The sequence below is a fragment of the Protopterus annectens genome, chromosome 8.part0 (assembly GCF_019279795.1).
Source record: "Protopterus annectens isolate FY-2018-M chromosome 8.part0, PAN1.0, whole genome shotgun sequence".
In the NCBI taxonomy this organism is placed as follows: Eukaryota; Metazoa; Chordata; order Ceratodontiformes; family Protopteridae; genus Protopterus; species Protopterus annectens.
The window spans coordinates 1,559,330,148-1,559,356,380 of NC_056741.1; the positions used below are offsets into that span (position 1 = coordinate 1,559,330,148).

The 26,233-nt window shown below is 35.1% G+C and overlaps 1 protein-coding gene across 1 annotated transcript in view; it reads left to right on the plus strand.

Annotated features, from left to right (window-relative positions):
• Positions 1–26,233, plus strand: part of LOC122809546 (neurogenic locus notch homolog protein 1-like) — a 2,715,638-nt gene that overhangs the window by 341,953 nt on the left and 2,347,452 nt on the right. The window contains exon 4 of the mRNA XM_044081127.1: positions 24,640–24,828. Within this exon, the coding sequence (XP_043937062.1) occupies positions 24,640–24,828 (189 nt within the window). The remainder of the gene's footprint in view (positions 1–24,639; positions 24,829–26,233) is intronic.

Sequence of the window (26,233 nt, forward strand, 5' to 3'; positions counted from 1 at the left end):
CATATCATTAACTAACAGCTGAATTCTTACTCTGAGCCCTCTAGGAGTTATACCTTTAGCCATATATGCTTTAAATAATTTAAGATGCCAAACATTGGCTCTTAAAGTTTTCATGGTTTTGTTGAGTTGATGAAATAATCCTTCACAGCAAAATTACAGATTATCACTAATATTTGAACTATTATCATTATTGGGGTTTATGATACCAAATATACCCAGGTCTTCCTTATCAGAAGATAATCCTGACAAAATACTCGTTGGGTCCATTGTACCAAAGGGTTAATGTAGATGCAGAGATTAATAAACAAAAACAAACTCAAACACTCGAGTTATGAAATGAAATAACTGCTACCACAGGCCAGAAGTATCACCTTCGACAAGGGTGGTATGTTAAATGTATATGTATATATATAAATATATATATATATATATATATATATATATATATATATATATATATATATATATATATATATATATATCCATCCCAAACATCAGCCCCCTACAAATACATACACAATGATAGTCAAAAATGAGATAGCCAGGCTTCATTTATGAAGGACCAGAACTTGTCATAGATTTTGGATGAATGCCTAGGCTTAAAAAGGCCCTTGTGGTCATTAGCCTAGTAAACACTTTTGAACCTATGAACTCTCCATTGTATCCCTTTTAAGAGTATCCAAACAAATGCTAATAGCTTTGCATGACAGAGGGGAAACAAAAACAGGCTGACCTTTGTAGGCTGCCTTTTGTATAACATCATAGGATGATAGGAATTTACTAGGCTATTGGTCCTGAGGCCCTTATAAGCCAAGCCAAGAGTTTAGCCCATGCATAGACAAATCAGCAGGTTCAGCAGAGACATGGGTGGAATCCCAGGGATGTATTTTCTATTTCCCATCCAGTTATCCAGATTGTGCTTAAAAAGGGGTAAAGAGGTACTCTGCTTGACATGGAGAGGGAGTCTATTCCATAGATGGGGGAGTCTCTGGGACACAAATCTGTCCCACCAGCAAGTCCTATTGATGTCACAGACCAGGTTGAGGCCGCGTATGCGGGTTACTCGAGTGGAGCTTGACTTGCAGATATGCAGCAGTCCTATCAAGGCAGGGTATGAGATCGCCTTGTATGCCAGACAGAGGTCACCTCTGAGGAGTCTGTATGAAACAGAGTAGAGGGATAGGGCTTTTAGCCAATCTGTGTATGGTAGAGTTTTGAGGCTACAGGATTCTCCTGGTGAGGAACCTCTGTGGTCTCTCCAGCTGCTGCATGTTGTTTCTGAGGTACATGCCAATGGGCATTGTACTCAATAATGGGCCTTATAAGAGAAGAATACAGGGTATTATGACCTCCTTGTCCCTGGATGAGATACCTTTACTTATGAGGTGGGCCATGTAGAAAGCTTTCCATAGAATGGAAGCAACATGGTGGTCAAAAGTCAGGCTGCTACCTATCTGGGTGCCCAAATCCCTCATGACTGACTGCATGCTTAGAACGTTGTTATTAATGTGATCATTTGTGAGGACATCTCTCTCCCCAAAGGGGATGATGATGCATTGTTTTGTATTCAGCTTGAGACCATGTTTCTGGCACCAGTCATTTGTTTGGGTGAGACCCTGTTGGAGGGTGTCGACGTCAATAGGGGAATTGATGGCAGCTCCAAACTTGCAGTCATCTGCAAACTTGGTCAGCCATAGCCCACTGGTTTTGGCCTGTACCTCAGAAAAGTATATCCCAAGGGCGTGGCCAAGGATGAGCCTTGAGTAGCAGCACTTTCTCTCAGCTCTGCCTTATAATTTCTTTTATGACAGGAATTTTTTTATAACTAACTTAAAATAAATTTTTTATATATTTGGTTTAATTTAATAGTTTATTAAGTTAATATTAAAGTTTTTTTTTTATTTTTCCTGTCAAAAAATAAGAGACAAGTTTCTGACATCTAGATTCAACATGAGCTTCACAAAATCCTCTCATCAGGACTCAGCAATAAAAAAAAAGAGTTTCAAACTCTCTTAATTACTATCCAGGAACTATCAACAAAAATTAACAGAATGGATATGAAGACTGATGTTTTTAAAGAAAATACTTCTCAGCAAATGGAGACTTTACATCAAGACTTTAAACAGCAGAAGAACAAATTACAGGTATTGAAACATCTTTAAATGACATGGATAGCAGAATACAACAAAATGAACATAATTTAGAATTCTTAATGAAGCAAAATTCCCTGCTTCAAACTAAGATAAATGATCTTGAGAATAGATCTCGAAGAAATAACATCAGGATCTTTCGCCTACCAGACAATCTAGAAGAAAATAATTTGGAGAAATGTTTAACTTCATGGCTACCTGATATTTTACAGCTTCCTGAAGCACTTTCTTTTGGCATAGAAAGAGCTCACAGGTCTCTGTCTACATCCAAAATTACCAGAAGTAATTCCACAAAATCTGTCATAGTTAAATTTTTATCTACTCATGATAAAGAAAGAGTTTTGAAGACTGCTTGGTCTAAGTCACCAATAAAATACAAAGATAACATTATACGTTTTGATAATGACTATTCTACGTCTGTCTTAACTAAAAGGAAACAATTTTTACCATTACCTAAAGAACTTAAAAAAACACAAATAAAGTCTCACCTGCTTTTCCCTGCAAGGCTGAAAATTTCCTTCAGGATGGTCCGAAGATCTTTCAGGAACTAGATGCAGCTATCAAGTATATTAAATCTAACAAAATATTGGAAAAAATAGATGAAATGGACTGGGCTAGTTCCAGTCTTAAAAGAATTGCTGAAAATTAAACCTGGAAAACAGTAGACCACAAGAAGAAACTTAAAAAATAACTTTTTTTACAACAAGGTTTTTATTCTCTTTTTCCTTATATAAAGTTTTTTCTTATGACCCAGTAGTCCGGGAAAATGAAAACGGATCAACAAGTGAGTGTTGATATACTCTTTATTATCAAGTTGGAGGTTGCAGGAGCAAAACAGGTCCAAAAAATGAAGAGTATCTCAAGACCAACTATGTAAAAAGAATGAGTATTTATTTAAAGATAAGCGCTTTCACTGTTAACACAGCTTCTTCAGATCTAAGTTAAAATAAATAAAAACTTAAAATGGTTCTTTTATATGATCACCTCTAATGGTCAAACAAGTAATTACAATGAAGAAAACATAAACTGATTCTTTTGTACGATCACCTCTAGTGGTCAAACAAGTAATTACAATGAGGATACATATAATGAATAAATAACAAGTTGGATATACATCATAAAATCACAAATCAAATAGATGTTAAATGCTCAAACAATGCCTGTCCTGAAAATACAGAAAATCCCAGTCAACTACATTTCCAAATGAAATGACATGAAAAATGTATATAACCTACATAAGAAATGTCATGAATAAAAGTGAGTGTTGAAGGGGAAGCTAAATTCTCTAGTGGTCAAACAAGTGATTACAATGAAAAGAACATGGACTGGTTCTATTGTATGATCACCTCTAGTGGTCAAACAAGTAAATACAATAAGAATGCATGTAATGAATAACCAGTTGAATATACAAAATATATGTCCTGAAATCACAAATCAAATGAATATTAAATGCTCAAACAATGCCTATCCTAAGGATACAAAAAATCCTAGTCAACTACATTTCAAATGGAATAACATGAAAAATAACGAACCTGTGTGAGAAATGTCATAAATGAAAGTGAGTATTGAAGGGGGGGGGATGAGGTAAAATACTAGTACAGATGTCACTGGAGAAAGCAGATACAATCTATTTAATATTCCTACGTGTTCTTAGTCTCGGTTTTCTCGAGGCTCTATCATTGAGGCCAGATCCTTTATCTGCCCTGAGCCGAACTATCCAGTCACATTCCTTGTTCTCTGTATGCGTCCTAATATCACCGCCTCTAATTGCTGGAACTATAGTTTCAAGTATTCTAAAACAAAAACAGTGCGATCTTCCTGCAAGATTGACGTGTTTCGCTAGGGCATTATAAGGTGAACCCTTCCTTATGTGATAGATGTGTTCCCTCATTCTGTCCCTTAATGATCGGTTGGTTTTCCCAACATAAAAGTGGGAGCAGATCTGACAGGTGGCCAAATATACCACATTAGTGGTCATGCAGTCAGCCTCCACATTTATTTCATAAGTGACGAGGGTATCAGGATGTAAAAAGTTGCTGTCTTCATTAATAAATTGACAGAAATTACATCTACCACACGGTTTAGTATGTCCTGCTACGTTGTTTACTGTTCCATACTTAGGATAGCATAGCATCTTTTTAAGATTGTTCTTATTCTTGTACAAAAAACTGGGAGTTTCACCATCTATGACTCTTAATTTAGGATCAACATGCATGATGGACCAATATTTATTGATGATATCTCTAATCTCATTATTGTCGGATGAATAATATGTTGAAAACGTAACATGAGATGACATGTACTCCCTATTCACCTGGGTGTTGGAACTGTGACGTCCAAAATATGGTGTAGCTACGGTGTTATGTAGTCCTAAGGCTCGTTCCAGAGAAGGATCAATTTCATTAATATTGTATCCTCTCTGCAAAAGTCTACTTTTAAGGTCCCCTAGTTCAGATACAAAGCCTGTCTCCAAAGGATTTAGCCTTGATGCTCTAATGGCCTGAGCTACCATAACATTCCTGAATACAAAAGGAGGGTGCATACTCAATCTCATGAGCAGGGTATTAACATGACATGGTTTTCTGTACCCTCCTGTATTAATAAGACCATTTGGAAGTTTTTCAATATACAAATCCAGGAATTCAATTCTGTTATATGAAAACTGCATTGCAAATTTAAGACAATCAATTAAATTATTCATGATAGTGCGCATCAATTGAAGTTGTTCTAAAGTGCCATTCCATATCACAAACACATCATCAATAAAACGTCAATAGAACTTAACGTGTTCTTTAAATAATGTCTCACAGAACAAGATATGCTGTTCCCAATGTGCAAGGAACATGTTGGCGTAGCTATTGGCACAGGAAGTGCCCATAGCCACGCCATCTACCTGTTTGTATATGATGTCATTGAAAACAAAAAAAATGTTTTCCAATACTAATTCCAGGAAGTGTACCAATAAATCAATCTTCACTATGTCGTACTCACTATGTTCCTTAAGATATTCAGAAATAAACGTAAGTTCTAAGGTGTTCGGAATGACCATAAAGAGTGATTGTATATCAAGGGTCACGAACATATATTCATCAGTGATGCCATTACAGTTAAAACAATCATATAGTTCTATTAAGAACTGTTTGGAGTCCCTCAATACAAACTTATTCTTGTTCAGTACTTGCCTCAGATGTTTCTCTATGTATACAGAGATATGCTCAGTGACCCATCCACGGCCAGAGACAATTGGTCTCATGGGTGGGTCACTGGCATTCTAATGTAATTTCGGCAGGCCATGTATAACTGGAATCAAGGGTGTTTTCACTAGAAGGTATTCATGTAAATCACGATCAATCAAACCACTCTTATGAATGTCTGATAGGATGTTATATACATATAAAATGACTTCTTTTACTGCTGATAACTCAGTCTCTTTATAAAATTTATCATGCAGCATACTAGACATAGAATCATAGTAGTGTAGGGTATTCATCACTACAATACAACCACCTTTATCAGCAGGTCTAATAATGATTCTATGGTCCTGTTGTAGTCTCTTAAGACTCTGCCTCTCTTGGTATGTTAAATTATCATATTTTCTTAAAATCCTACCTGATTTGGTTTGATTGTAATAGTTGTATATCTCATCTTCTGTGAGCCTAAAATAGGCTTCAACAAGTGGATGATGTACAGGTGTATACTCACTTAATTTTTTAAACACTAATGCATCCTTTGAATATGCTGTAGTATCAGAACCTCCAAAATGGAGTTTCAGCATTACATTCCTGCAATAAAGTTTCAAGTCAATAGTTGTATCTGTTAACTTACTGTGTGTTTTGGGTATAAAGCTAAGCCCTTTTCTTAATAAGTTGAAATCATCTTGTGAGAGTGCAACATCAGATAGATTGTGTACTATGTTTTGTCTGTTCTGTTCCACATCTTTTTCAAAGTGCGGTTCTGTTGAAACTCCCCTGAGAGTTTCCTTTTCTGCCTGCCACGACTCATAGACCTTGCCCTTCTCGGGCCTTTCTCCAGTCGAATTGGCAGGGGAAAAGACACCTGTGGATTGGCATCCAGACTGACATCCTCCACATTCTTCCTAACTTTAGGTCTAACCACAGAATCAGTAAGTAGGCAAGGTTTATCCTTTACAATCTTGACTGCAGGATATAAATTATTGGTCTCACTCACACTCAGATGTATGATATGGATGACATCCACTGAGTCAGTGGTAGAGCATATTACATTGTCAGAGTCTGTATTTTTCCTGTCACTATTGTTATTCGGCCTGATATCTAATATTCCAATGTGTTCCGGCCGATCATTCTGAGCAGGGGATGTGGTAATCACCTCCCCATTAGATTGAGCCTCATCTACAGAATCTTTAGAAATACACTTATTCAGGCCATTCAACACAATAGGACATGCATTGGTGTTACAAAACTGTTGCCTATGCAAAGGAGTATACAAATTATTACCATCTAGTCTATGTCTCATACCATTTCTAGAATTAATGTCCACGCCAATATTGCTATTGGCATTGGCACTGTTCACACCAGCTTTACTGTTAGTGTTTGTACTGTTCAAATCATTTTGTCCATATCTGGGCCAAGTGAAGATATGGCCCAGTCTAAAATCTTTAAAGTCTCTGATTATTTTGTTCTTTTTCTGTTGGAAAAACTTGTGTTCAAAGGCATGAACGCTATCTAATAAATTCTCAATAAGTGGGTCTACAATACCAGCTGTAAAGTCTTGAAAAAGTACCTGCTGTTTACCATTAATGTCTTCAATAAGTGCAGCCTCTTCCGGTTTGAAAAAATCCACCAACAACTGCAGATATTGATAGCTGAAACCAATATTCAATTTCTGCCATGCTGTGAGTAGTTCCGGATAGTCCTTACCCTGGCTAGGCATGTTGAAAACCCTCAGACCTCGTGGAATTATGTTGTTGTCTATACAAAACTGAAAATGCAGGCGCTGTACCTGTAAGCGCTTCAGTTTCAAAAAACTTTTCTCCATTCCATCAAGCAGTTCATACAACCTCTTTGTATCTGTTGTATTACCATCAATGTCATCACTGGTCGCCAGACAGTCAGAGGTCCAAGGGGCTGTCACTGTACCAGCTAAATACTGCCGCATCCTTTTTTGCAAGTCTTCATTAACCATGTGAATATTCCGCTGGTGTTCACCTCGCGGTATATAATCCAATTCGATATCTGCCATGATAGAGGCTTTATGGAACTGCTCCGGTCGTCAGTGGTGTATAAACACAATAAATAAGTAAACTTAAAACAGAACACCACTGAATACACCAGATGAATGCTGCCTGTCACCCAGTTTAAAAAGCACTTAGAAGTAAAATCAAGTTGGAGGTTGCAGGAGCAAAACAGGTCCAAAAAATGAAGAGTATCTCAAGACCAACTATGTAAAAAGAATGAGTATTTATTTAAAGATAAGCACTTTCACTGTTAACACAGCTTCTTCAGATCTAAGTTAAAATAAATAAAAACTTAAAATGGTTCTTTTATATGATCACCTCTAATGGTCAAACAAGTAATTACAATGAGGATACATATAATGAATGAATAACAAGTTGGATATACATCATAAAATCACAAATCAAATAGATGTTAAATGCTCAAACAATGCCTGTCCTGAAAATACAGAAAATCCCAGTCAACTACATTTCCAAATGAAATGACATGAAAAATGTATATAACCTACATAAGAAATATCATGAATAAAAGTGAGTGTTAAAGGGGGAGGGTGGGGAGAAAAAGAAAAAAGCTAAATTCTCTAGTGGTCAAACAAGTGATTACAATGAAAAGAACATGGACTGGTTCTATTGTTTGATCACCTCTAGTGGTCAAACAAGTAAATACAATAAGAATGCATGTAATGAATAACCAGTTGAATATACAAAATATATGCCCTGAAATCACAAATCAAATGAATATTAAATGCTCAAACAATGCCTATCCTAAGGATACAAAAAATCCTAGTCAACTACATTTCAAATGGAATAACATGAAAAAAAACGAACCTGTGTGAGAAATGTCATAAATGAAAGTGAGTATTGAAGGGGGGGGGGGGAATGAGGTAAAATACTAGTACAGATGTCACTGGAGAAAGCAGATACAATCTATTTAATATTCCTATGTATTCTTAGTCTCGGTTTTATCGAGGCTCTATCATTGAGGCCAGATCCTTTATCTGCCCTGAGCCGAACTATCCAGTCACATTCCTTGTTCTCTGTATGCGTCCTGATATCACCACCTCTTATTGGTGGAACTATAGTTTCAAGTACTCTAAAACAAAAACAGTGCGATCTTCCTGCAAGATTGACGTGTTTCGCTAGGGCATTATAAGGTGAATCCTTCCTTATGTGATAGATGTGTTCCCTCATTCTGTCCCTTAATGATCGGTTGGTTTTCCCAACATAAAAGTGGGAGCAGATCTGACAGGTGGCTAAATATACCACATTAGTGGTCATGCAGTCAGCCTCCACATTTATTTCATAAGTGACGAGCGTATCAGGATGTAAAAAGTTGCTGTCTTCATTAATAAATTGACAGAAATTACATCTACCACATGGTTTAGTATGTCCTGCTACTTTGTTTACTGTTCCATACTTAGGATAGCATAGCATCTTTTTAAGATTGTTCTTATTCTTGTACAAAAAACTGGGAGTTTCACCAACTATGACTCTTAATTTAGGATCAACATGCATGATGGACCAATATTTATTGATGATATCTCTAATCTCATTATTGTCTGATGAATAATATGTTGAAAACTTAACATGAGATGACATGTACTCCCTATTCACCTGGGTGTTGGAACTATGACGTCCAAAATATGGTGTAGCTACGGTGTTACGTAGTCCTAAGGCTCGTTCCAGAGAAGGATCAATTTCATTAATATTGTATCCTCTCTGCAAAAGTCTACTTTTAAGGTCCCCTAGTTCAGATACAAAGCCTGCCTCCAAAGGATTTAGCCTTGATGCTCTAATGGCCTGACCTACCATAACATTCCTGAATACAAAAGGAGGGTGCATACTCGATCTCATGAGCAGGGTATTAACATGACATGGTTTCCTGTACACTCCTGTATTAATAAGACCATTTGGAAGTTTTTCAATATACAAATCCAGGAATTCAATTCTGTTATATGAAAACTGCATTGTAAATTTGAGACAATCAATTAAATTATTCATGATAGTGTGCATCAATTGAAGTTGTTCTAAAGTGCCATTCCATATCACAAACACATCATCGACAATCTAGGATTCAGCAGTCATAACTGCATTGTCCATCTCCATGGGTGTCATGAAGTTCGCCACTTCTGTCTTAAGAAGCATGAAGTTGGCTTTGGAGACATTTTTTTACCATGGTTTCCTTAATGGGGGTGGGGGCAGGATGAGGATATCTAGGATGATTAGCTAATGGTCGGAGCTGACCAACGAGGAGTTGACTTCAGGTGTAGAACACCAGTCACTCATGCTGGTAATGACTAGGTCTAGGATATTGTTGCCCCTAGTGGGGGTGTGGATAAGTTGATACAGTGCATTGGATTTTATGAATTCCAGAAAGTGTTGAGCGAAGGAGATGGTACATGAGTAGTTTTCCCAGTTAATGGTGGGGTAGTTGAAATCGCCCATTATTAGGGTGTTTGGTTGAACCCTAATATTTTCCAGTATATCAACAAAAGAGGAGTGGGAATCCTAGGGCATGGTGGGGGGATCTGTAGCAAGCTACAATTTGGATTGCAGTTTTGACCAGAGTTAGTTGCACTTGGATAACCTTGGATGCATTATGCTGAGCATCTAGCCTGGAGGTGTGTATATCATTAATGAATATGAACACACATCCACCTTTGGTGTTCCAGTCCAGGTTAGATGGCCAAAAAGTGTGGTATAAGTTATAACCTGGTAATGCAGTGTTTCTCTCTGGAGCCTTGAACCAGGTCTCAGTCACTGCACAGATATCAGTGTTCTTGATTTTAAGGAGTGCCTCGAGTGAGTGCATTTTGAGATTTAGACTTCTAGCATATTGAGTAGCATTACCCTCAGTTTTTGTTTGCCTGTTCCTGTTATGGTGGTGAATTTGTCATTTGTACCTTGCCTAAAAAGGCTCTATAGGGGAGGCAAGAGCCTTAGACAGTATCTGGAATCCCAGGGGTGACAGCTGCAGGCCATCTCTGACAAAGCTTCGTGGTCTGTCATTCATGTCATCCCAGGCAGACAGATACTGGATCCCCTTAGAATAACACCAGAAGCTTAGCCAATTGTTGAAGTCAATCATTTTGTCCTTGTACTGCAATATCATTCTGGGTGATGGCAGGATGCTACTCAGGGCTAGAGTCATACCTGCCTGGGCTACAAGATCAGAGAGCTCATCCATGTCTCTTTTCATGTAGTCCAGGGAGGTACATCTCAGATCATTCACACCAACATGGACAATGACAGAGTCATATTTGTACTTGTTGTGGAGTGTCCTGAGTGTGTGGGTTATGTGGCAGATCCTGGCACCTGACAGGCAGCTGACAGTAACCTTCTCCTTGCTTAGCCTAGTGAGTGAGACATCAGTGTGCCTGACTATAGAGTCACCTATGACTAGTGTGTTGGATACGTTGTTTTGCCTTATGGGCTGTAGTTGAGTGGCACACTGAGTCTGTGCGCTATGTGTTATTTGGATTGTGTTAGGGGGGTGGAGGTTGCTTGCGTTTCTGCTTTGGAGGTCTCTGTTGATTATTATTGAGAGCCTCTGTGAATGTTTTTGTGTTTCTATGTGTGGATTTTGGTGGCATAGGTTTAGTGGGACTATGTGATGAGTGTGGTTTGGTGCAAGTGTTTACCTTCTCCTCTTGACTGTCAAGTTCAGTCTTGGTTGTAGAGAGCTTTACCTCCAGTTTGGCTAGATAAGTGCATCTCTTACAGGTTGTAGTGTTGGGTGGTAGGAGGAGAGGGTTGTCTGTGTACATGAGGCAATTGCTACATTGCCCTAAGATGCCCAGATTCATCAGTTAGACAGGAGAGAACACCGGGAGCTGACCCTTGTACATGCCTGAATAAAAAACTATTTTCCTCTAGACAAGTGAGGAAAGTGAGTACAAGAGCTGTTTTTCCTCTAACCAAGCAAAGAAAGTAAGTACAAAACTTATTTTCCTCTAGGTAATGAGGAAGGTTGAGTGCTGTAGTAACTTGTAGCTTATTTAGTGCTTACAACAAGTTCTGAACATGTGCTGAGCATGAATAAGCAAATTCAAGTGCTAAAACTAGGAATCTGTATCTGAACTAAACTAGTTACAGGAAAGAAACAAGTGCAAATGTGGAATTTTAAATCAGAAAGTGGAGAGAGATGGAAAAATTGCCCAAATGGCCAATAGCTACAATTACTGGGCGATAAACCTCTCCTTATGTGGTAGATAGGTTACCTAGTGCTTACCACTCCAACTGATAAGCTAGCAGGCTTCCCTCCAACATAGAATGGCATGGGGGCCTCAGGAGCTTACAAACAGTCCTGGATACAACTAATCTGTATCTGGACTAGACTAGTTACAGGAAAGGGAGGAAACAAGTTCAAATGCGGGCTGTTAAAGCAGAACGTTGAGAGAGAGATGGAAAAGCTGCCCAAACGGCCAATAACTACAATCTCTGGGCCAGAAACCACTGCTTATGTGGTAGATAGGTTACCTAGTGCTTACCACCCCACTGATAAGCTAGCAGGCTTCCCTCCAACACTGACAGGCTTGGGGGGGCTCAGAAGCTTACAAACAGTCCTGGATATAGCAAATCTGTATGTTGACTAGACTTGTTACAGGAAAGGCAGGAAATAAGTGTAATTTTTTTGTTATAGTTAAGCAGAACACAGGGAAATTCTAGCAAAGTTGTTTTTTTTGTAAAGGAAAGGGAGAGAGGAGAAGCAGAAGATAATTCAAGGTTAGGAAACTAAGTGGGTTGGCCTTCTCAAATGTTCTCTCTGTATTAGGTAGAATGAGCTAATGATACTAGACCGGGAGGAGTGTCCCAGATCAAATTTACAGTAGGGAGGGCAACTGCAAAGCCACCAAGTATAACTGCAAGACACCATCAAGGATGGAGGGTGGGGAACAATTCTACAGCTACTAGCCTACACTCTTTTAGACAGTAAACACTACAGAAATGTTTATCACAGCAGAAGAACAGCAGTGAGCCACAAATGAAAGTTTTTAAACAGATAAATTTCACACAATGAAACTAGCTAAAAAGCTTTATAAACTTTGTGACATTAAAAACCTTATTTATCAGGCCCTGTAAGGCAGACAATTTTAGTTTAACCATGCAGATTAGTTAATAGCAATACAATACAGTAAAAAGGTATGCAGCAGGCAATAAAAACTGCTATATATAAATTGCTAGAAGCAATAACTAGTAAAAATAAGCAAAAAAAAAAAACAGGATACTTATTGTTATATATCTCAGATCAGAGGTGTAGTCAATGCCCCTCCTCCAATCGGCTCAGTGTGTATAAAAATCCTCTCAAAGTTAGGGCTTAAGTACCAGGAGATACAACTATAAACAACTTTTTTAGAAAAAGCTCAAAAGAACCAATGAGTGCTTACTCCAAGCCCTAGACCATCCAACCTCCACCAGCCAGCAGCCAATCAACACAATCCTGCCATGAAGGTAAAGAAAGGCTTCTGCCAATTCAAGATTGCCTGGGCATGGAGGCGAAGCCTAGATGGCAGACTGAATGCAGCACTTTTTTGGAGCTCCATAAAACTACTTTAAATAACAGGAAAATAATTACTTTTTTTAGAAAAAAACTGTTAAATAACGTTCTTTAACATATTTAATACCAGTATACTAACTTTGGAATATATTCACCAAAATTTTCCTGTCAGAAATATCTGGAGTTTAAAACTGTTCTGGGAAAATGAGTAGTTCAAAGAATTCTCATGCAGAAACTACTCTGAGGAAAGAAATCCAGTTGATGTCCTCTACTTTACAAGAGTTATCTTTGAAATGGACAGTTTCAAGGACAATTTAGAAAATCTAAGAGAAAGTTGTCATAAACAAACTGAAACCTTTAAAGAACTACTACAGCAACATCAAACCAAAATATTAAACATTGAAGAGTCATTGTCTTATATAGATGGAAGGCTTAGACAGGAGGAAATACAGGGTGAATTTCTTCAGCAACATAATAAGTGGCTTACTAACAAGATGGATGATTTAGAAAACAGAGAAAGGAGATCTAATGTAAGAATCTTTGGGTTACCTGAGAAGATTGAAGGTGATGATATTATTTAATTTCTTAATTCTTGGTTACCTGACTTCCTAGATTTAAAAGAAGGTTTCTCATATGGTATAGAAAGAGCTCATAGAGCTATAGGGAAACCTATTCCTTCATCATCTACATCCACACCCAGATTTATTGTAGTAAAATTTCTAGCTTATCTTGACAAAAACTAGTTCTTAAATGTGCTTGGAGGAAAAGCCCATTGATGTTTAAGCAGAATATAATCAGATTTGATAATGACTATTCCTCCAGAGTCCTAGAAATGAGAAAAAAAGCTTGGCCACTTGTGAAGTTACTCAAGCAAAACAAAATAAAAGCCCAGCTTGCATATCCTGCAAAAATAAGGATTTTTTTTTCAAATGAAATGAGGACATTTTATGACGTTGAGAAAGCAATTACTTTCATCAAAAACAATAACATAATGACAGTTCCAGAGGAGAGGGATTGGTCTTCAACTACTTTACTGAAAAGATCCCCTGAGAAAAATACTTGGATTGATGTGAAGAAAAAAAAAAGCAAAGAACTGATACAAAAAACATTACTTCTACTGCTTCTCTCAAAGAATCAACTAAAACTAAAAATCCTTGCTAAAGGTAAAAAGTATGTACAGTCTATCTATTTTCTCAAGTATTTTACTAATTTCCGTTCACTATTGTCATTAATTTCATATATGTACTTTAGGTTTATTTGTTAACTTAAATACAATAGACTGATAACAACAGTCTAACTGACATTGCTATTTTCACACTAATTTGGGATGGGGAAGTGTAGAAAAGTGACATTTGGGTAGGATGCCTGATAACACATCTTGAACTTTGAAATATAACAGTGAATCTGCATAGGATGATTTTGATTTCATTAGTATTTTATCGCTAAATGGCATCTGACTTTTAAGCATATATTTACTTTATTTCCTCAATGAAACACTTTTTGATTAAATTTGAATGTATATAGCATTTGTGGAATTATTAAATTAAGCGCAGTCTTGATTTTTCAGTTAAAGTACTCTTTTTTCAAAAAATGACTTTCTCGAAACTCGAGACTTGTGAACAACCACTCCTGTACAACTCGTGAGCATGCAAATGTGCTTATCGCATTAATTTGAGCACAGAATGCTCATTCTTTCACCCAATCACAAGATACACCCCTTTCTTTTTTATCAGTACCTCGTTTAAGATATATTATTTCACTAGATGCTGTAATAAAAGTTTGAAGGGTATTAGGAAGGCTACGATGATGCCTAATGGTTAAATCTTTTTACTTACTAGTATCTGTTCTTATGGCATAGGAAACCTTCTTCTGAATAACTTGTGTACTCCACACTCTCTTCTTGTTAACTCAGTGATTATTAATCCATAATATTGAGGGAATCTCGTCCTATCCTACATAACTTCCTATACGAGTCTGAATGGAAGCATGTTAGCGACGTAACTGTACATGCCCCTATACACTTCCTCATTGTCTTAAAGAGACAGTAGATCTCTTAAACAGTTTAACTTCATTGAACATAAAACATTTTAAAAGTTATGAAGTAAGGAAATTCTAAAGTATATGACTGTATTTGGAATAAAATTATCTGTCAACACATATTTGCTGGACTTTACACATAAATAAATCAGTTAGGGAAACCAGATAATAAACTTAAAATGAACAACGTATATACATTTGAAGCCATACGGACATAGAGGGCAAAGCAGAATTATGTAACAATAGCACCTTTTAATAAGATGTATTCAAAAGATTGTCATGAATTACACATGGCTTGGTCAGCAAATAAAATAAGAAAGACATCTTATGGTGCTTGCATTCTATCATAGCCAGATTAGTAACAAGGAATGATTTGTAATGAATTGTGAAACAAATACATGTTCAAGTGGAAAAGGGTGTTTAAGGTATTAGCTGGTTTTCGATCTCCAGTTGTGATATGTACTATGAGAAAATGTATAACTGAAGTGTTATGCTATAATTTAGACATTGCAGGTGTAGAGCCCATAGCCGAGAATGTTTTATGTATGCTGCTTCTTTTAGACAAACCAAACTAAGTAGTGGGACTGCATATTTCATGGTATATTTACCCCTTTAGGGAACAGACCGTGTTGAAAAGCCACTAATATTATGAACATGACTGAGTGGATACTTTACTTTCATTTCAATTGGTGGCATTATTTTAGAGTCCACTTTACTGTGATGCAGCGTTTGAATATACTGTTTTTTCTGCTTTAAATATTGTATGTCTGTGAATCATGAGCCTGTGACTCTTGTTTATATTAGGATAGTAATTCAAACATTTTACCACTTGCACTAAACTGATAAGGGCTCACTCCAAATTAATGACAAACTAACTCTCTAATTGTAGTACTGTGATCTCTAATAAGTAGGATGTGTTCTTTTATAAGCAAGGTGTCTTGTACAGCAACATTTTGGTAGCAACTGTACATGCCATGGGGTTTCTTTATGCACAGATTACTGTGATCTCTGCTGTTAAGCTACTTCACTTGAGTGAATGTAGATATCTTAGAAAATAAAGTGGTTCACTGTTTGTGGGGAGAGTGATTTGTACTGTTTCTTCTTTTACTAGTCATTCTGCAGAAAGTAAATAGTTGTGGGTAAAACACTTGCATGCTACTATCCTGGATATGACTTATAGACAGTAGAAGATATCATTCCCAAACTATTACTCACCGAAAATGAGATTCTATACAAAACACACTTGTGTGAAACATAATTCTTGAGTAAATTAGACAAAACATTTCAGTAGAAGAAGGCTTTGAAAAGAGTCATTTCTCTTACTCTGGATATGTTTGTGGTAATAAGTAAATACTGACCTTACGACTTGTCATTAAATAACAAAAAAACAGCTAATTTAAATGAACAAGATTAATAAGCTTTGTCTCTAGATAATGCTGAAGAATGATCATTATGCTGGATAGAGCAATGGAAGGTATTGTAAGATAGCATTGACTAGTATTAAAATGTTATTATATCTTCAACAGAAGAAAAAAGAGAAATAATAAAAGTAAAGATATCACAATAAAAAGTAAAATCCCGGGCTTATAGTTGATACTACTGTTAATATACTTCACAACACAGGCTATAGTGTATCCTATAAGCCAGAGACTGAATAGAGTAGTTGGTCTATAGGGATTCACTAGTGATGGAAGGAAACAAGATTATCTTAACACCTTTTCATGATGTTTTAGCTGTACTATACAAATGTTTGTTCAATATGAAACTGTGTACTTGGTTTATCACACACACACAAATGTTTGAGCTGTAAGATATAGGAGGTTTGTATTGCAAGAATTGACATGATTCCAATCATATGTACTAAACTTAACTTGTCTGGAACATGTTAACCAGACAATAATCTATTAAAATATATACAAGATTATAGAAGGTAGTAAAATAATTTTTTTATTTATTTACTTTTTATTTTCCTTTTCTCTTAATAACTTGTATATAATATGTTGTAAGGTTCATAAATCATAAATATCTACTTAAAGGATAAGAAAGTGGATCTCTCATATGGTAGAGAATTTTAGAATAAAGTAGAAATTGTAAATAACTGTGATAAACTTTATAGTCAGAATTCTATATTAAGTGTTTTTCCACAATGAGCATTTATTCATGTGTAATATTGTGTTAAAAATAGTTGTTTATGCTTGGGAAAAATGTTTCCATACATTCTCCAGAGAAACATATAATGGAGCCCCTAACCTTTCATTATAGGTTGATTTACTTTCAGTAATGAGGGTTAATCTGACTGAACTTTTTAGTTCTGTCAGATTGGGAATGTTTTTCATTCCATGTTTGTTAAAAGGTTACTTTAAGTATCTGTTTGTACGCATGTATGAGATTATTTACTGTACACATTTTCTTATCTTTTTGGCCTCCTTTACGTTCTAAATTATATAATTCAAAAGGAATCAATAACCTCTCTATTAGATTTAATATATGTAAGAAAGTTACACAGCAATTAAATAACAAAATACCTTGTCATTATACCCAATTCAAATACTCTTCAATTGTAAATAAATAAGATGGACATAGTGTTACTCTCCTTAAACATTAATGGTTTAAATAACCCAAGGAAAAGATCCAGCTTACTTAAATATCTAAAATTAAATAAAGCACAAGTGGTATTTTTGCAGGAAACTCACTTTAAAGCTAACAATAACTTTATATGGAATCCAAATGAATTTTTAAGGTTATCTTATTTGTCATATAGTAAAAAAAACAGAGGTCTATTAATATTATGGAGGAAATTTCACCAATCCTCAAGTTATTTATAACTATGAAGACAAAGATGGTCTTCTCTCAATTGTAATAATAAGATTTAGTAACAGAATTTGGACTTTGGTGAACTTATATTGGTTCCCTGGTATGGGAGTAGGAACAGTTAAAAAGCATATAGATCTCATTAATAAAACTTCGAAGGGTAATTTAATTTTGGGAGGGGATTTTAACTGTACTTTAGATAGTTTGGAGACCAATAATAAAAGACCATTTCGTATTACTTCTACAGGGAAAACTCTTAAAAATTTGATAGATAATTTGCAATTATTAGACTCATTTAGTCTTAAGAAAGATAATTCATTATTATTTTCTCATAGTAATCATAGATTCAATACCCTAACAAAAATTGATAAAATATTTGTATCCCAAGATTTAAAAATGAAAATATCATATTTTTCTATAATCCCTTGCCCCTTATCTGATCATAACTCACTCATTCTTGAATTTCAAATGGATTTTAAAAGATTGACTTTTACCAAAAGAATCTCAGCCTATATCACTAAATTAAAACAGTTCAAACCATGGCTGGACTCGGAAATACAATATTTCTTAGATACAAATTATGCTAGTGACATAAATATAGTTATTTTATGGGATTCCCTAAAGGCATATCTTTATGGCAAAATTATTACTTGGTGTAATGACAAAACAAAGGAATGAGAATCAGAGTGAGTTAATATTCAAAAACAAATCATATAAATCAACCCCAAGGATTTGACAGATCCAGCTGCTAAAAAAAAAAAAAAATGGGGAATTAAATAAAAAATACAATGATACCTTAACTCACAAAACCAATTTGGCTTTAGAAAAATTTAAATGAAATTCTTTCTCTGTCTCCCCCAAATATATGCATACTCTAGCAATGAGATTAAAAAGACACTCCACTGAAAATAATATCACAAATATAATTCATGAAGGGAAAAACAATAAAGATGTCTCAGATTTAAGTGACATCTTGGAAGTCTTTAAATTTCATTTTACTAAACACTACAATAATAATGATTCATATCATAACAACTTAGACGTATGCTTGGATTCCTTAAATTTAAACAAAATACCAGAAAGCTTAATCATAAATATTCAAAACAAATTAGTCTCAAAGAAATTAATGAAAAAATTAAAAAAAGTAAAAATAATAAGGCTTCAGGTATAGATGGAATCATTATTGAAATTTACAAACTATTTCCAGCTTCTGCTATAACAATTATGCAAAAAACACTAAATGAAACATATTCACAAGGTACAATTCCACCTTCATGGAGATATTCATTGATCACTCCTATATTAAAGGAAAATAAGAATCCCAACTTATGCAGCTCATATAGACCAATTTCACTGCTTAATAATGACTATAAAATTCTTATGTTTATATTGGTTAATGGAATAAAAAAAATCACTGATTCATGTCATAAGTGATGACCAAACTGATTTTATTTATAATAGACATACCCATAATAACATTCAAAGACTTTTAACCATTATAGGCATTTTAAATAGAGACAAACATGAAGCCTTAATAGTCACTTTAGACATCGAAAAAGCATTTGATTCACTAAATTGGAATTATCTTTTTAAAATTCTACAAATTTATGAGTTCCCTATACAATTCATTACTTTAATAAAGAATATTTATAAAGACAATTTGGCCTATGTAAAATTAGGCCCATTTACATCAGAAGCTTTTGAAATTACTAAGGATACTAAACAGGGATGTCCTATGTCTCCAATGTTGTTTGCATTAGCTATAGAACATGTTTTCCTAAGCAATTCGTTTTAACTCCAAAATAAAGGCATTACAATTTTTGATCAATTTAATTCCAAAATAATGCTCTTTGCTGATGATATACTACTCATTTTAATTAACTCAGATGAGTCACTAAGTGAACTAAATTTACTAGCTGAAAATTATATCATATCTCAGGTTTAAGAGTTAATAGTTCTAAGTCAAATCACATGTTGTTAAATAAAAAAAAACAACTCTAATACTAACATAAGCCAAATAATTCGGAAACAGGTTTCCTCTTTAAATTATCTGGGGATTGTATTGTGTGAAAATTTAGAATTAACCTTATCTACTAATTATAATAATATTGTGAATACCCTCTAAAATCACTAGTTGGGAAATGGAATAAATTGTATTTAACATTTGAAGATAGGTTGCAGTTAATAAAGATGGTTTTACTCACAAAAATAAACTACATCGCACTAGCTATCCCTATAATTCCCAGTAAGAAGCTTTTAAAAGAAATAAATAAAATCCTTATAAATTTTCTTTGGTACCCAAAAAAAGAATACAATTGCTTTCTTAAATCATATTAAACCTTGGGAAATGGGTGGAACTAACTTTCCTGATTTAGAATATTATATTAAAGCATCCATTTTCAAAACGGTAATAAATTGGTTTGATCCAAAATTCTCTTCTGTATGGAAAAATTTACATACTGCTATATTCCTAAAAGAAAGTAAATTAACAAAAAAACTTACATTTAAATTAATAAACTAATAAACTTTGGCATATTATCTGTATTAATTTGCAATATAATTCTACTAAACCCACCAATCTAAACTATATAAATTATATTTACAACACTTTCTGGAGTTTTGTAAACAATAATATTGATATTAAACTATGGTTACAGTTATTAATTCCCTTTAAAATTACAAAAAACTTTTTTTCAATAACATTCATATAAATACTCTTAATACATGGAAAATAAAAAGTTTTACATGCTTGTACCAATGTATGGAAAACGTGATAGTCGTGGATGTACATCAGTTAATTAATACATTTGATTTATCAAATTCAGACTGATTAGCTCTTAGCTGTCTACTTCCCTATGCACAACATTTATGCAGAACAATAGACAACTCTTCCTTTAAATCCATACCGAAATTCATATATTTTTACATGAAGTAATATATAGAGATTTGAATTGGACAAATTTAACTTCAAAATTATATAAAATTATTATTAATTACAAAGCCAGGACTACTCAGTAGTTTTTATTTATTTAAATGTTTAATTTTATTACTAAAGAACATCCTTTATTGTTATCAAATGAGAATAAAACTAGTCTATTATATTCTATTAAATTAACCTCCAATATTGAAATTTGGAAAAAATTTTTGTGGAAGTTTCTGCATAGAGCTTTCTATACACCCAACAAAATTGCTAGATTCAACAATTCTAATGACATAACATGTTGGAGATGTTCTTCAAAATTTAATGCTGATTGGTCTCATATTATGTATGAATGTACTCACATTAAGAAATTCTGGGAAGATATTGGTGAATTTCTACAAGCCATTTTTACAGATTCCTTTATTTTGTCAAAGTTACTAATTATTCTGAATATAAATTAAACTGTTGTTACGAAAAAAAATACCTTTATCTTCTTTGGACTACATTGGCAGTTACTAAGAAATGCATCACAAGGAAATGGAAGTCCTCCTCCGTTCCAACCTTTGACGATTTTCTAATCCTATTGAAAGATGTAGCACTGCTGGAAATAGGAGTCAAGGAAATGAGAATCTTTCCTAAGAAATGGGTTAATAATCCTTGGGAGAAAGTTCTCTCTCTTATTGAGACACTTAAAATGGACACAATTTTACCTTCTTAAGTGGAGAAGAAGTAAAATGACTTATTCTAACAATGTGTAACTTTCTTTGTGTATTTCAGATTGTTTCTCCTTTTTTCATATTTGGTTTGAGGCCATTTGTACATTTTGTAAATAGTTCATTATAATTTATTTTAGCTTGCAATGTAAAAGTTTATTATTATTTTATTTGGAAAAAGTTAATAAAATTATTAGAACAAAAAAAGATTGCCTGGGCATGTGCTCAGAACAACCACTGCAAAAACAAACAGTCCCAGAGGCAGAAAATCTGAACTGGAACAATACTACAGCTACTAGCCTACACTCCTTTAGACAGTAAACACTACAGAAATGTTTATCACAGCAGAAGAATAGCAGTGAGCCACAAAATGAAAGTTTCTAAACAGATAAAGGAGCAAGGAGACTCTACAGAATGCTTTTAACTGCAAACAAATCAGTTATATGATACACTCCTTGGCAGAAAATCAGAACAAACAAACAGGTGCTTAACAAGTAGAGAAAATTTCCTGTTAATACCTTTCACACATTGAAACTAGCTAAAAAGCTTTGCAAACAGTGTGAGAGTAAAAAAAACTTATTTATCAGGCCCTGTAAGGCAGACAATTTTAGTTTAACCGTGCAGATTAGTTAACAGCAATAAAATACAGTAAAAAGTATGCAGCAGACAATAAAAAGTGCTATATAGAAATTGCTAGAAGCAATAACTAGTAAAAATAAGCAAAATAAACAGGATACTTATTGTTATATATCTCATATCAGAGTGGTAGTCAATGCCCCTCCTCCACTCGGCTCAGTGTATATAGACAGAAATCCTCTCAAGGTTAGGGCTTAAATATCAGAAGATACAACCTTAAACAACTTTTTAAAAAAAAAAGCTCAAAAGAACCAATGAGTGCTTACTCCAAGCCCTAGACCATCCAACCTCCACCAGCCAACAGTCAATCAATACAATCTTGCCATGAAGGTAAAGAAAGGCTTCTGCCAATTCAAGATTGCCTGGGCATGTGCTCAGAACAACCACTGCAAAAACAAACAGGCCTAGAGACAGCAAATCTGAACTGGGACAATACTATAGCTACTAGCCTACACTCTTTTAGACAGTAAACTCTACCGAAATGTTTATCACAGCTATCAATTAGATGGTATCCTTAAATAATCAAGTACTTGTACTACAATTCATTATTCAAGCCATTACAATACAAAGTATTATACATAAAAATATATTTTGTTTGTAAATGCAATAAAAATGTGGCTTTAGCTAATAATATAGCAGCATCAGGATAAGCATAAAGTAGAAAAAAAAGCAGAGGCAATACTTTTTGTAATAAAAGAAGCACTTTTTTTCTGGCTCCTGTTATTTTAAGGGTTTCTTGCTAGGGTATATTGTTGCATAGAAGTTTATAATTAAAGGATAATTTTGTTTTATTCAAGTTAAAATTAAAAAGAGGGTTATTACATTTTTATCCTGTTTAATATTAGGTGATAGGAATGTGCAAGATGATGGAACAGGACACTGTGAGGAAATGTAAAAGTCTTTATCTAAATTTGTGGGCATTTTCATCATTCCTAATGCTGGTTACCAGATTGTCCCTGGGAGTAGGGCTTTTGGACAAAAAAAATGCACAGTCGGTTCAGACCAACACATTGGAGGCTTTTTCAAGAAGAAGAAGATTAATTGAGTGTAATCTAAGTTCACAGGGAATGATTTCTGTAGTATGTTTGCAAGTGCAATGCAGAAAAGAGATATTAAGGGTCTTGAAGATAAGGATCAGTGGTAAGAGACACAAGTGCTGTTTTATAGGTGACGTTTTGGATTTGAGAATATGGAACAATGATGCAGTGAGGGTAGAGAGCGAAAACTGACTGTACAGATACCTGGGTATCAGCACTGAAGGCGAGAAACATTGTTTTTGAAGGCACAGGATAAAAGTGTATGGCCCTGTTCTACTTCTGCTGGAAGTGCACCATTTCTGATGGCATGTGTAGCTTTTACAATTAGAATTCCGAAGGTTTTGTGAAATCCAGAAAATGTTTGTTTAACTTTGGATTTTACATATTCAATAAGGGTTAGCATGAAGAGGGTTAGTAATGGCAAATCCTAAGAATTTTACCACTACTATGGAAGAAATACAGATTGGTTTTAGGAAGTGTTTTCAGTGTACGTGGGGTACCAAAGAACACCCTTCTGGTTTTATTACAGTGTGAAATTAGATGAGCATTGTTTAACCAGTTGATTAAGGTATGGTGTCAGTGGCCCATTTGCTGAGCTTGTTTACCAGATGTACAAAAAGGAGAAGACTGAAAGAGAATAAGGCTGCTTGCTTTTAGAATGAGTGTCTGATATTTGGAAGGTGATTTATAAAATGGGCACAAAGACGAGGGACAAGGACAGAGATATGACATACCACACAATTTAAAGGAGTGGAAGAAGCACTAATTCTGACTGTTTAGTTGGAGAGGTGACTTAAAAACCACTTGATGTGGCCTGCTGTGTATAGGGAGGTTCATGCTAATCTGTCCAGAGAGTTGAAGGATTTAAGCCTTTAATTTTCTTTGCTAGGCATCTGTGGGATCTTTCTAGTTGAGCAATATGCTTAGTTAATAGGCTCCAAAGGGGTCACAGTATCCAGTGATGGGTCTGATAAGGGAAGAGCACAGCAGTAAGATAACTTTGTTGGATCTTGAAGATAATTCTTGGAAATTTACTGAAACAGTAAGAAGTATTTTCTGACTTTAGCAGAAACATAATTGAATTAGAGAGGGAGTTGCTCATGTAAGTTCCTGGGTCTGTCTGAATTGAGGTACCATTTATAGCATATTGGGCATGAACAGTGTGTTTTTTTTTTGTTTGTTTTTTTTTGTACTATACTGCTAATTGTTTAACTTGAGACTATGTTCAGTATAACAGGTAAAATAAATTGTGATTCAACCAAAAAAGCAACTAATTTCAAAACTCATTGTCACACCTTTTAAACATTTTTATAGAGGGATAATATTACTCTCCAGCATTCCCCACCCCTGCTGTTCAGATATGCTAATTCTGAGATCATTGTACCCCAGAGTAGGGGGAATGCCTGGAGACATTACACCCTCAGACTTGGTATGTTTTCCTTCACATTTCTATTTCCAATTCAGCTATTCCAAGGACAGCAAGTGGTATTCTCAGAATGTCAGCAGATAGCCATGGCTTCACTAGCACACACGCACACAAACATATCTGTAATGCATTTGTGTCCTGTGATAAGTATGTTGAAAGTATTAAAAAGAGGGCTAATACTGTATGCTCTTTACTAACAGGGTTGTGATGATGGCTACATCAGTAAGGAGACAAGAACGGGATGTAGGCCATGTCCATCTGGATATTCCTGTAAGCCTGTTACTGGTTTGATAGAGCGCTGTCATCCTGGTTTCTGGTCACCTGAGGGTGTCCTGAATTGCCTGCACTGCAATGAAGGATACATTTGTCCGGATGGAAGAGAGAAAAAGGTAAAAGAATAATTCCACATTCATTTTTTTTGGGTTGATCATTAATGTATATCAGTTTGAGCTCTGAACAAATGAAATCAGAACTCTAATAACAGAAAGACAGTTGACAGCTGTGTAGTGCATTGTACCTACATTTTTATTTCTCAGTATTGTGTATCAACCTGAGCTTTCATTTTGCTTTATACACTCCGATGTCACAAAAAGGACAAACCATTTAAGCGCTTCTTTAGAGAAAGACCTGATTGTAACAATTGTTAAGCACCTTGTACTTCAGTTGTTAAGATCAGGTATCATGCTAGGCTGTAAAACCTGCCAATACTGGCAATCAAACAACAGCAGCAGAACTAAATGCAGATTTTTTCTGCTGTCTGTGTGCCAGTAATCTCTCTCGGGCTTTCTTTCCATAACATAAGACAACATCTTACACTGTCTTTCTGACAGCTCTTGCTTAGCACTTTCTGACTTTGAAAGGCAGCAAAGCACTTTGTGCCTTGTTTTTTTTATTCTGTAACTAGTAGTACATGCAGCAGATAAAGCTCCATGCACTACAAAAACTTATAATCTGGTCTCTAATCACAACCCTTTATTTTGTGTTCTCAACATGGATGCTAAGATTCAGCTCTCAAGCTTCTCTTTCAAGGTTAAGTTCTTGACTTCCTTGTTGAAAACACTTAATAAACCAGTTATGCTTGGAGACCTGATCCTAATCTTCAATGATATATATAACAGGTTGTTAACATCTTCCTGTTCATATTGAAGCAAATCTGTTACTCCTGATATACTTCTTTGTATCCTTACTTGCTCTATCTGGTAGTTATCCTTGTAAGTGAAAACTAGGTGGTACATTATGATACTAATGAGTTGCAAAGGTGTGCATAAATTATAGGGGAGAAGAGAGAATATTCGCTGCATTATTCATTCTCCCTAAGAATGTTTTGCCACATCTACTCAAGGCAGAATGGGAAGAAAAACTGTGCACTTAGAAATGAAGCAAAGCTGGAAGTTTAGATCATCAAGAAAAGGAAGAGGGTTTGCTTTTGAGAAGTTCCTAAACACATATCTATTTACACAGGAAATGCCACCAATTTTAAAGGAAAGGGCCACTGACTTATGGTCTGATTTAAGAAACCATGATGGATACATATGGAGGAAAGAAAGAAATGTTCATATTTCTGAGGGCAAAAGCAAGGGTACTTTGATGCCTAGTAGGATGCTTAACTATTTGAGAAAGGGAGTTAGCATTTATAATGTTAAGGTAGCATTGACCATGCTGGCTGCTGGAAGTGTAGGCAGTTTATTGATGGATAGACGAAGTCCCCAGAAGAATGGTATTCTGTTTAATGGAGATTTCAGCTAAGGTGTTAAGATCTGTAGCATACTCTGAAGGGGGCATAGAGGTTGTTCT